This window comes from Artemia franciscana, chromosome 21 (assembly GCF_032884065.1).
Source record: "Artemia franciscana chromosome 21, ASM3288406v1, whole genome shotgun sequence".
NCBI lineage: Eukaryota > Metazoa > Arthropoda > Branchiopoda > Anostraca > Artemiidae > Artemia > Artemia franciscana.
This window is the reverse complement of record NC_088883.1, coordinates 29,792,894-29,805,140: the sequence shown is the minus strand read 5'-3', so window position 1 is coordinate 29,805,140 and position 12,247 is coordinate 29,792,894. Positions and strand designations below refer to the sequence as shown.

General features: G+C 34.4%; 1 protein-coding gene across 4 annotated transcripts in view; it reads left to right on the top strand.

The window, feature by feature from the left end:
* The window catches only part of LOC136040842 (uncharacterized), a 291,726-nt gene that overhangs the window by 200,403 nt on the left and 79,076 nt on the right, over positions 1-12,247 (top strand). For all 4 annotated transcript variants that reach the window (XM_065725200.1, XM_065725197.1, XM_065725199.1 and 1 more), the window contains one exon: positions 2,882-3,091. In XM_065725200.1, the coding sequence (XP_065581272.1) occupies positions 2,882-3,091 (210 nt within the window). The remainder of the gene's footprint in view (positions 1-2,881; positions 3,092-12,247) is intronic.

Below are 12,247 nucleotides of genomic sequence, written 5' to 3'. Positions count from 1 at the left end.
TGACTCCTGAATCACAAAAGCCGTTTGTTTAGAATAAATTTGAAAGTACTAAAAAATCTTTAGCGTAAAGAGCAAGGTATTGACGAGGGGCCAAATCAGCTTATATACATAATAATTTCTGTTTGTTTTAAGTTATAATTTTGCTCCTTACTTTCAGCTGAAAAAACTTGCTTTTTATTTAATTTCTGATCTTTTTTAAATAATGCTTCGAAACTCGGCACCCCGTTCATGGAAAAATTATCTTCCACAATGAAAAATTACTCCATGGAGAACCTCTCCCACGAAACTCCCTACAAACACAAGGAAATTCCCCCTGAAAACGTATGTATACTTCCCAATAACGAACACTATGTGTAAACAATGGGAAAAATTAAATGGGCAATCACGTTAATTGGTCAATTTTCAACAATGTGCAGCCCCTACCCTGGGGACTGTAGGGGATTAATTCATGCTCAAAGACACGGTCATTAGATTTTTCAACGATGCTGAAAAAATGGGTATCTTAAAATTTTGATCCTGTGATTTTGGGAAAAAATGAGCGTGGGAGGGGGCCTAGTCGCCCTCTAATTTTTTAAGTCACTTAAAAAGGGCATTAGAACTTTTGATTTCCGTTCAAATGAGCCCTCTCTCGATATTCTAGGACTAGGGTCGATACAATCATCCCTGAAAAAACATCAAAAAATAATAAAATAAACACGCATCCGTGATCTTTCTTCTGGCAAAAAACATAAATTCCACATTTTTGCAGATGAGAGCTTGTAAACTCTATGGGTGGGTTCTCTGATATGCTGAATCTGATGATGTGATTTTCATTAAGATTCTATGAATTTTAGAATCTGATTCTTTTGATGTATCTATTGGTATCAAAATTCTGTTTTTTACACTTTCGGTTACTATTGAGCCGAACTGTTTGATCCTTCCAACTGATGTGATTTTTTTTTTTTTACATAAAACAGCTTCCGGATAAAGGATAAAAAATAGCAAAATGTTAATATAGAAGCGGCTCATAGAAACTATTGAAGCGCTAAAACTAGAATGAAATTTCTAAATAGAAAGAAAAATAAAGATTTTAGGCATATAGATGTTGCACAGTCAAAAGGTTCGTTGTAACGGACTCTAAGTAACGAGCGACTCGGCTCAATGTAACCAAAACTCTAAAAAATGGGATTTAGTATGCATCAAAAGATTCATTAAAAGAATCAGCTTATTATGCTGATTTCAAATATAAAAGATTCATCGAGTTTAGCGTTACCCATCAAAAGTTACGAGCCTGAGAAAATTTCCCTGATTTTTGAAATAGGGGGGAACACGACATAAAATTAAAGGAATTAAGTGGAAAATAAATAAAAATGCGGAATTTTAATATTTTTGCAAGAAGACAGATAACGGATGCCTGTTTATTTTATTTTTTCCTAAGGGTAATTGTATCAAAATAGTGATCCTAGAAGACCGGGAGTGGATGCATTTGAAGGAAAACTAAAAGCTCCAGTGCATTTTTTAAGTGAATAAAAGATTGGAAGGCAACTGGGCCCCCTCCCACACCCATTTTCCCCAAAATTATCTGATTGAAATTTTAAGATAGCCATTCGCTTCAGCACAGTTTAAATATGAAATAATTATGTCTTCAGGTGTAAATAAAGTCCCCCCCCCCCACAGTTCGTAGGTAGAGGCTTGTAAGTTATGAAATTCGCCCATTGTTTAAGTATACTATTTGTTATTGGGAAGTATGCAGACATTTTTTTGGGGGGGGGGTCGTACTTGGGGTGGATTTCTATAGGAAAAATCTTCCTTTGAGAGGAAAATTTCTGAGGGGTGAATATTAAAGGGAAAATGTTACAATGGGGGGATTTGAGAGAATTACTATACGAAATTCTTTTTAATTGTCTTTCATACTCTTTGCCAAATTTTTCATGTGGAGATAATTAGAGGGAATTATCTAGACGCTTTTTTCCGTGTGTTTTTATTTCCAGGAAATAGTTTTCATTGGTGGGGGGGGGGGTTCTAGAGTGATCAAGAAACTGATTGGAGAGTAAAGCTTTATTCCAATGAAAGAATGCTTAGCAGCATTTTTCAGTCTGAATCGTCCGTGTTTTCTCTTCACGGAGTTTTCCGTGAGGGGAAGGGGTGTATTTCATAGAGGGTGAACAAGATTTACCGGCATTATTTGAAAACGAGCAAAAATCATTCCATATGTGAAGGGTGGCCCCCTCCTCAATACCTTGCTCTTTACGCTAAAGTTTGACTGTTTGTCCCGATTTTTTTAGAGCGTCTACTGAAACACGGAGGCCGTTTAATTATAATATGAAGCTTTTTTAAAAGTGCTAACAGCTATAGTTTTCTATTCTTTTTTTGTTACTGAAATAAATTATAAAATGAAGGAAATTAGGAAGGATGGATGAAGGATTAAGAAGAAAAATTAGAACGGATGGATGGATCGGAAAGGAAGTAAAAGGAATGATGAAAATTAGTGTCGTGTAGTTTTTTTTCCCTGAAAATCAGTGTCATTTACACTTTACTGAAAACTAAATAGATTTCTTTGGATATCACTAACTGTTTTTTTTTGGAATTTTATGTTTAGTTTCAATTTTTTCTTATAAGGTGGAAGGAATGTTTACTATCTCCCCTTAAATTTAAAATATTTCTCACACAATTCACCTGTTTTATAAAGAAGAAGAAGAAGAAGTTTATTCCATACAATACATTACAAAATACAATACAAAATGGAAATACAATACACTAATTCCCCCTCAAAAGGCTCCATGGCCAGGGATACAAGGGGAACTTTTTTTTTAATTAGGATCCTAAAATATCCCTTTAAAAAATTCTGCAATCTTGCCTGTCTATAATCTATACTTTAGACGTCTTTATTTTGTGTTTTCAGGAGACTTGACATTGATTGCTCCAACAAATAGTGGTTTTAGTAGATGGACACCAGCAGATGCGAAAGACCCGTTTTATATTGGCCAAGGTGCACGACGAAACATGTTCCTTGATCATATTGTCAAAGGTCGTGTGACAGAAGAAGATTTGAAGGATGGAGCTACTCTTGAAACTTTAAGTGGGAAGAAAATTCCAATCACTATTGCTCAGGGTAAGTTCTTCACAACTTCCTGATGGTAAAAAGGTAAAAAATAAGGTAAAGAATACAACCCTGGACTTTACTACAGTCCCTACCAGTTTTATAGATCTCCATTTCATGGCCCTTCAGCCAGGAATAGAAAAGGGGGGCTGGGGGCCAGCCATCCGTGCTTTCGCAAACCATTTATTTTACCCTCTTCATGTTGCTCCGGGTACCAATTTAGAGCTGGGTTGGCTCCGGTTGAGCTTACAATGTCCCGCCACTAATCCCCGTTCCAAACCAAATAGCTAGTGACACCCAGACTCCAACCCTTGTCCTCAAGGCCAAGGGATTTCATGTCTGACGTGCTAAGTCCTTAACTAGGAAGGTTTCCTAATGGGATCTCTAAAAAAATGTTTCTGCTATAAGAGAATATAGAAATAAATAAAGAATAAAGATCATAAACAGTATAGAATATAAAGAATGTAAAAAACTGAAGAAAATGGGATCTTTGACATGGTACTGTATGTTCCTCATACTCCTCGTAAGGATATACGGTTAAAGCGGTTTCGTGCCCCCCTGGATATGGCCTTGCATCTATGAGTTGTTATCTTTTTAAGTCGAATTTTATGTGGAAAGACCTCTATAACACTAACTATACGTAAGTCAAAGAAAAATCGTGGTCTTGAGAACTTTGAGCTAGAGAAAGTCGACTCTACTAGGCCCCTATTTGTGCCTACTGACCTCAGGGGAACTATGAGTATGTTGTTGTTATCAATTCCTCCATTATATGAGTTATACATTACTAACACTAGAACTTTTCATTTCCGTTAGAATGAGCCCTCTTTTGAAATTCTAGGACCACTGGGTCGATACGATGACCCCTGGGGGAAAAAAAACAAACAAACAAATAAATACGCACCCGTGATTTGTCTTCTGGCAAAAAATATAAAATTCCACTTTTTTGTAGATAGGAGCTTGAGACTTCTACAGTAGGGTTCTCTGATACGCTGAATCTGATGGTGTCATTTTCGTTAAGATCCTATGACTTTTAGGGGGTGTTTTCCCCTATTTTCCTAAATAAGGCAAATTTTCTCAGGCTCGTATCTTTTGATGGGTAAGACTAAACTTGATGAAACTAATATATTTAAAATCAGCATTAAAATGCGATTCTTTTGATGTAGCTATTGATATCAAAATTCAATTTTTTAGAGTTTTGGTTACTATTGAGCCGGATCGCTCCTTACTACAGTTCGTTACCACGAACTGTTTGAAAGCTCTCACTGCAGCCTATCTGCAGCCATAAATCACGCTTAGTCCTCTCCTGGTGTGGAGGAGGTCAGAGATTATCTAAATCACCTCTCGCGAGAAAGCTTAAAATTTTGGCTTAAAAATGTAATTTTTTAGATGTTGGATACTTTCTCTCCATCCACTCAGAAAATATACTCTGACCTAAGCTTCAGTGTTATTATGTGTTATTCAGTGTTATTATGTTCATAACAGTCTTCAGTGTTATTCTGTTGCAATGATGTATGTTCATGTTGCAATGATGTATGTCCTCCCGTTTTTACTAGTTTCTTTCGAGTAAATCGTTCACTCCATGGGTATGAGACTAGAGAGGCAGATAATTTGATTGTTGAGTACCGAGACACCACACGTGCAGCTTTCGGAATTAGGTATTTAGCTCCGGCTATTTGGAATGATATCCCAGCTGGCATTAGGGAGTCGGAAAATATTGGGTCGTTTAAAGTAAAATTAAAAAAACATTTATTGGGAGTGGGGAGATAATTTTTTTTTTTAATAATTGTTACCCTTTATTCATGTATATTCTGGTGTTAAGGGGTTCTTCAACTGAGAGTGTTTTTGTCCTTCTTAATTTTTTTTTTATTATTAAATTAGGTTGAGAATCAGAGGATTGCAGCCGTCCAACATCAGGCTGTTTGGGCCTTCCCCCGGGCGGTTGTGTGTATTTATAGTTTTTGTAATTTAGTAGCTAATAAAGAGAGAGTTCATTCAAAAAAAAAATCATTCAGTAGCTTCTGAACTCGATAGCAATTAGTTTTACTAAACAAATATTTTATGAGAATAGTTTTTTTACTGCATATATGTTTAGGGATGAATTTGCCACCACATGCTCGTATAAGCCATTATTTTGAATAATTTTTGTAACCTTTTGGCAGTTTAAGTCGATTTGTTAACTCAGAGTATTTGCTAGATAATATGTTGGCCTCTAATATAATAACTATAATATAATGTATAATATACAATTTTATAGTATAATATGATGTAAATTATAATATAATATAATATAATTATATAATATATAATATAAATTATATAATATAATATAATTATATTATATAATATAATTTAATCTAATATAATAACTAATATAATATAATGATATATTCTAATATAATAACTCTACTGTATTGGAGTTATAACTGTTGTTTTGCGTGATAGAATGGTGGAGATTGTCACTTCTTTGTGGTGTCAGCCCTTTCGCTACTCAAAAACAGGGATCAGAACTTTAGTTTCTGTTCAAAAATCTCTTTCCTGATATGCCAGGGCCACGGGTTCAGTATTATCCCCCTAAAAAGAAGAATGTGCCCGTGACTACCCTTCTCAGAAAAACTACGAAATTCCGTTTTTTTGTCGATACCTGCTTGAAATCTGCGTTATAAGTTTTATACGGTGCTGTAGATGTAATAAATTTGTAGATGTAATTATGTAGACGTAGATATACATAATTATACATAATTATGTATAATTATGTAGATGTAATTTGTAGACTTCAAAGATGTAATAAATTTGGTAGCGTAATTTTAACTAGATTTTAATAATTTTAATATTGAATTAAAATTAAATAGTTGTTGACATCAATCCATGGCTAATTGTAGAAGAGGCCAAGAAAGATACTCCGATTGAGTGAGAGGCAAATCTGGCATTAACCTCCTTATTAGGATAGCATAAAAATGATGTTAGTTCATTTGTTAAGAGATAAGTCTATCTATTATCCATCCATGCGTCATTCCTAGGGCTTAATAACTAGCATAGATAGTCATAGAACTAAGATACTTATAGACCCTATAGTTTTCCAAGTGTCTGGTTAAATGGCACGGTTAAACGGTGGAAGTAAGTTTGCCTCTCTTATTGGACCAATATTTGTTTGTTAACTTTTATCAAGGCACGCCCGTCTAGAGTCTCAGGCAGGTTGACCAAGAATTTGAAATTGACATAGGATGCCCACAACTAATTGATTTTAATTAGAATTTAATTCAAGAATGACAGGCAAACAAGCGTCTAAAGTCAAATTGTTAATTGTAAACTATTCAAACTATACAACTATTCAAATTGTAAAGTGCAGTGAGGTGCAAAGTGCAGTGCAGTGCAGTGCAGTGCACTGCACTGCACTGCAGTAAAGTGCAAATTGAAAAGTTAGCATCTAAAGTGCAATGAGTGTCAGATGAGGCAATTGATTCAATTTATAAACTTAGACATTGCACCCATAAAAACTTAATTTAATTAATTTAATTTATTTATTAATTTATTAATTTCATTTATTAGTTTAATTAACTGATTAATTAATTAATTAAATTAATTTAATTTGCACCTATAAAAAAACCTAATGTTAGTTGACCAACAAGTTGACTGCAATTGCAAGAAGAGGATAAGCGCCCAAAGCCTAAAAGAGCCTCCATTTTAAGTTTCTTTTGCCTTTTCCTAAGACTGTGCCAATTTTCTTATGCTAATTACTTTTCATGAGTAATTTTAAAATTGACGATTCTTACACTTTAGAATGATTCTTGATTCTTTGAAAATATAATTAACGTTTGGAATTATATTTTTAAAGTTTGTTTTTATTTTTAAAGTTTAGTGATATATTCTTCTTCTCTTTAATGCCGGTTAGACTGAAAATTTACGGATAAGTTAACTGTTCAAATAGTTCGTAGTGTCGTGACAGTGTGTACGTAGAGAGAAACGCGGGTCAATAGTAACCAAAACTCTAAAAAACAGAATCAGAATATAAATCGAATTTTGGTATCAATAGATATATCAAAAAATTGGTTTATTATGTTGTTTCCAAATATACGAAATTCATTAAGTTTAGTTTTACCCATCAAAGGCTACGGGTCTGAGAAAATTTGCCTTATTTTCGAAAAAGGGTGAAAATGCCCCTAAATAGCCAAAGATTCTTGATGAAAATAGCATCGCAAGATTCAACGCATCAGAAAACTTTTATGTCAAGGTTTCAAGCTCCTATCTGCCAAAACATGGAATTTTGTAGTTTTGCCAGAAGTAATCACGGATCCTTTTTTATTTATTTTTTTTTCTCAGGAGAACGTACCGAACCAGTGGTCCTAGAAAAGCAAGAGGCCTTATTTGAACGAAGATTAAAAGCTTTAGTTTCCTTTTAAAGTGACCAAAAAGATTGGAGGGGAAATAGGCCCTCTTCCTTGCCCTTTTTTCCCCAAAATCGTCTGATGAAAATTTTGAGATTGGCATTTTGTTCAACATAGTTGAAAGGTCGAATAACTATACCTTCGGGGATAAAATGACCCTCCCTCTCAGTCCCTGGGGAAAGGTTATTAAGTTGTAAAATTTGCTCATTGTGTACGCGTAATGTACGCATAAGTGCGCATACATTTTTTCGGGGAGAGGGGGTGTTGGATTTTTTGCGTTGGGGGGGGGGGGGTCAACGGGTGAATTTTCTATGGGGAGGAAATTTTCCGGGGGTAAACTTTTCAGGAGTAATTTTGTATTGGAGAAATTATCCAGAATTCCTATACAAAATTCTTTTTATTTATTTTACTTTCTCTTTATCAACTCAATTTTACGCGTGAAGAGGTTAAGGCTAATTTTCCGTGGTAATTTTTTGCTGGAATTGATTTTCCTAGATGATCTTTCATCTAAGGGGGGATTTTTCCATGGAGGTGGAGCAGGATTTGTTGGAATTATTTTAAAAACGATAGGAAATTCAATAAAAAAGCAAGCTTTTTCAACTCAAAGTAAGGAGCAACATTAAAACTTAAATCGATCAGAAATTATTAGGCATCTGAGGGGGGCTGCCCTCTCCTCAAAACCTCTCTCTTTAAGCTAAAGTTCGAATATTGTCCAAATACTTTAATAACGACTCCTGAAACACAAGGGCCTTTTAATTAGAACAATAAGAATTTTTTTAAGTATTAAACAATTTGCTACAAAAAGTAGTAAAAATTTTAAAGAAGAATCCGCTTTTTTTCACAAAAGCTTTGATTTAACGAAGACAGAAATCTGGAAGAAAAAGACTTTAGTTAGCTTACGACGAGAAAGGTCATGATAAATAAGGCGAGAATGAAACCTTGCGATAAACATTTTTGCAGATTCAATGTTAATATAAATAATATTATTTTTGGGATTACGCTCTGAATAAGAAAATTCATCTTAAGAAAAGATGGAAACGGGTATTAACCTAGACCAGATTTAGGGTCAAAAGTTCTGATGAACTATAACACTCTTGATAAAAATATTACTATTCTTCCTTTAAAAGCAGTCTGCATAATGTTTATACTCAACACTAAGAGATGACCATAAATAAGTCAAGAAAATAAGTCAAAATAATAAAAATAAAATAAATAAAATAAAATAAAAATAAAAATAAAAAAAAAATAAGAAAAATAAAATAAGATAAATAAGTCAAGAAACTCACTGCAATATAATGCCTCCTGAGAGCCAAGACTAACACACAAGTGCAAGGCCGTGTAAATCTCTTGACTTTTCAAACAGCTCGTGGTAACGAACTGTAGCAAGGAGCGACCCGGCTCAATAGTAAACAAAACTCTAAAACACCGAATTCTGATACTGATAGATAGAACAAAAGAATCGAATTTTTATGCTGATTTTGAAAATATAAATTCTATCAAATTTAATCTTAACTATCAAAACTTACGAGCCTGAGAAAATTTGCCTTATTTTGGAATATAGGGAGAACACCCCCTAGAAGTCATAGAATCTTAATAAAAATCACACCATCGCATTCAGCGTATCAGAACCCTACTGTAGAAGTTTCAAGCTCCTATCTACAAAAATGTGGAATTTCGTAATTTTTTATAGATATGGTTGAATTTCGTAATTTGCGAGACCGATCATGGGTGCGTGTTTATTTTTTTTATGTTTTTTCCCCAGGGGTAACTGTATCGACCCAGTGGTCCTAGAATGTCACTAGAGGGTTCATTCTAATAGAAATTAAAGTTATAGTGCCCTTTTTAAGTGTCCAAAAAATTGAAGGGCACCTAGGCCCCCCACGCTCATTTTTTCCCAAATTCAACGAGTCAAAATTTTGAGATAGCCATTTTATTCAACATGGCCGATAAACCTAGTAAATATGTCTTTGGGGACGATGTACTCCCTCAGTCCCCGGGGAGGGGCTGCAAGTTGCAAACTTTGACCATTTTACATATAGTAATGGTTACTGGAAGTGTACAGAGACTTTCTGGGGGATTTTTTGTTTTTTTGGGGGGTGGGGGGCAGGGGAGGGGGTTGAGTTTTTTACTGTTTTAAAAAGTAGAGTTGAGAGAAAGAGTCAAAATTTAGCGTAAGTAGTGGGCCGTTGAGGCAGCCCCTTCCATATACGGAGTAATTTCTGTTCGTTTTAAGTTTTAATGTCCTTACTTTCAGTTAAAAAGGCTTGTTTTTTTTCTATTTAATTAACTGAAGGACCAACCAAAGAGAATGATAGAGTTAAAACAGTTGAATCCTCGATGATTTAAAGTGGAGAGATGGTTTAAAACCATTACAGTATAGTGTCTGACGATTTTATTAAAAAAGCAGAAGATTTCAAAGAAAATTGAATATATATCATGATTAATTTACACTACAATAGCATTAAAACTAAAATGTCTCTGTAGGTAATAGTCAACGTTTTTTTTTCAAAAAATTAGGGAAAACTGAGTCTATACAATGCAGTCCTAGGGTAGCTTTGAATAATCTTGGTGAGTGAATTAGATTAGTTAACTTCAAACTGGTAGTCCTACTGGTCCTACCGTAGTTGCTAGTCTCTCCTGGTGAAAGTTCATCCATTACATGATCACAAAGTTTTAAGAACTACTTGTAACAGAAATAATTGAAGCATAACCCCTATGATTGACACACGTGGTTTTATCGGGGTGTAGGCGTATCTCCTCCTGTGTATTCACCCCCCCAGAAAATTCCCCCCGCAGAAAATTTCCCCGGAAAATATTCATCCATATTTCCCCTGGATAACTACTGGATCTTATAAATATTGCATTCACATTTCTATTAAGACAGAGGGGGAATTCTCCTTACGAATACGAATATCCTGTTATTAAGTAGGAAAATTTTTCGGGAGGAAATGTCCACGGGGGGAATACGCCGGGGGGGGGGGGGATGCGCCGGATCTCCTTTTATCCACCGTATTGTTGTAAGGTTTGTTGTCACTATAGAGTTGTCTATAACATTTTTGGATGGATGTCTCAAGATTCTATGAGATTAAAGTTTTTGATTACGATGCAGAACTGCAGTGGCTTAGTCAAGTGTGAACAATGGCTTTTAGTTATTTTTTTTTTTCAAATTTGAAAATTGGAACATTTTAATTTGGACGAGAACACCTTAAAATCAAATATTTGAATTTTGAGCAGAATTGCAGACTAAGGTGAATATATAAAAATTACTGACTAAATCTTATTTTTGTACAATTTTTACAAAAAGCCCAAGAGTTGGGCTTTTATGAATTATTTTCGAGCATCTATCTCTTCTAATTTTGTTGTTCAACTAACGTCTTTCCAGTTAAATAATTTTTGTCTCTCTTTTAATTCTATCCCAATTTGTATGTCACTTCTCTTCTTTTAAAATCTTGTCTTGTTCCAGTGTTGTTTTTTTTTTTTTTTGTTTTTTTTTGTATATATTTTATAAGTGTTTTATTTTTGTTCTCTGTGGCCCATTACAAGCATAGCTCCTTGGGCCTATTAATTGATTTACTTTTGTAATAGTTTTCTTTAGTATTAATAAATTGATTGATTGATTGATTGATTGATGAGCTTCAATAGGACGAAAATGTGTTTTGATAGCTCACTTCAATGAAAGTGACTAATTATAATCAAGTTTACAAATGTGGAAGTTCACATTTTCTAACATAATGGATTAATGGTCAATTTCTGTATACCAGTCCATCACCTAACATATTGCCTGACTCATGGCCTCTTGATATTTATATTGACCTATTATACTAACCTTATATTGACCTATGAGACCTATTACGCGCTAAGTTAAACACTAAAGGCAAGCAAAAAGCCACGCAAAAGGATCCATGGACATCCAATATCAAGACCGTATCCAGGATTTTGTTTCGTGGGTGTGGGTTACAAAAGGATTTTTGTCAAGGGGCTGTACAAAAAAAAAAAAACTTCAAAAAACTTATAAGAAATTGTTTATATGCATTTTTATTGCGTTTTTAAGAGCCGTACAAAAATTTCGGGAGGGAGGGACAACCCCTCCTCCATAGATACAGCCTTGTGTAGAATTGTAATTATTGAATCTAAGGCGTCATAAACTCAACGTTATAAAACACCTCAAATCAAGTAATTTGTTCCAAAGCGTTCACTGTTACTTAGGGCTTATCAGAGAAATACTACTAGCCCTTATAGGTTTCAGTGCCTAAATTTTTTGACCCAGGCGCAGTGGCTTTCCTACCATATGATGCTAAGTGTTTCATCTCTGTGATATATGAACCTTGTGAATACATACATATTAGTATAATTATCTGAATTTTCAAAAGGCATAGCCTACCTACGTAAGTAGGCCAAATGTATCCTCATTAACTGCAAACCAGTGAATGGGAAAAAGATTCAAACTGGTCCCATGTTTCAGAGACCGGGGGAAAACGGAAAATATATAATTTTTTGGGCCAGAGCCAAATTTATAAATTTATATGTTTTAAAAGCCTTATAAACCGATAATAAGGTATCGGTTTACCTTATTAAACCGATATTTCAACAAAAAACCCCTAGCCTAATACAAGGCCGTATCCATATTTGTTTGTCAGATGGGTTTTACAAAAGGAGTTTTTTACAAAAGGAATTTTTTTCCAGGTGGGTTTATACAGAAAAACCTCAAAAACGCATTCAAAGTTCGTCTATATTCATTTTTGTTACGTTTTTACGAGTTGAAAACACATTTAGGGGGTGGGCGGGG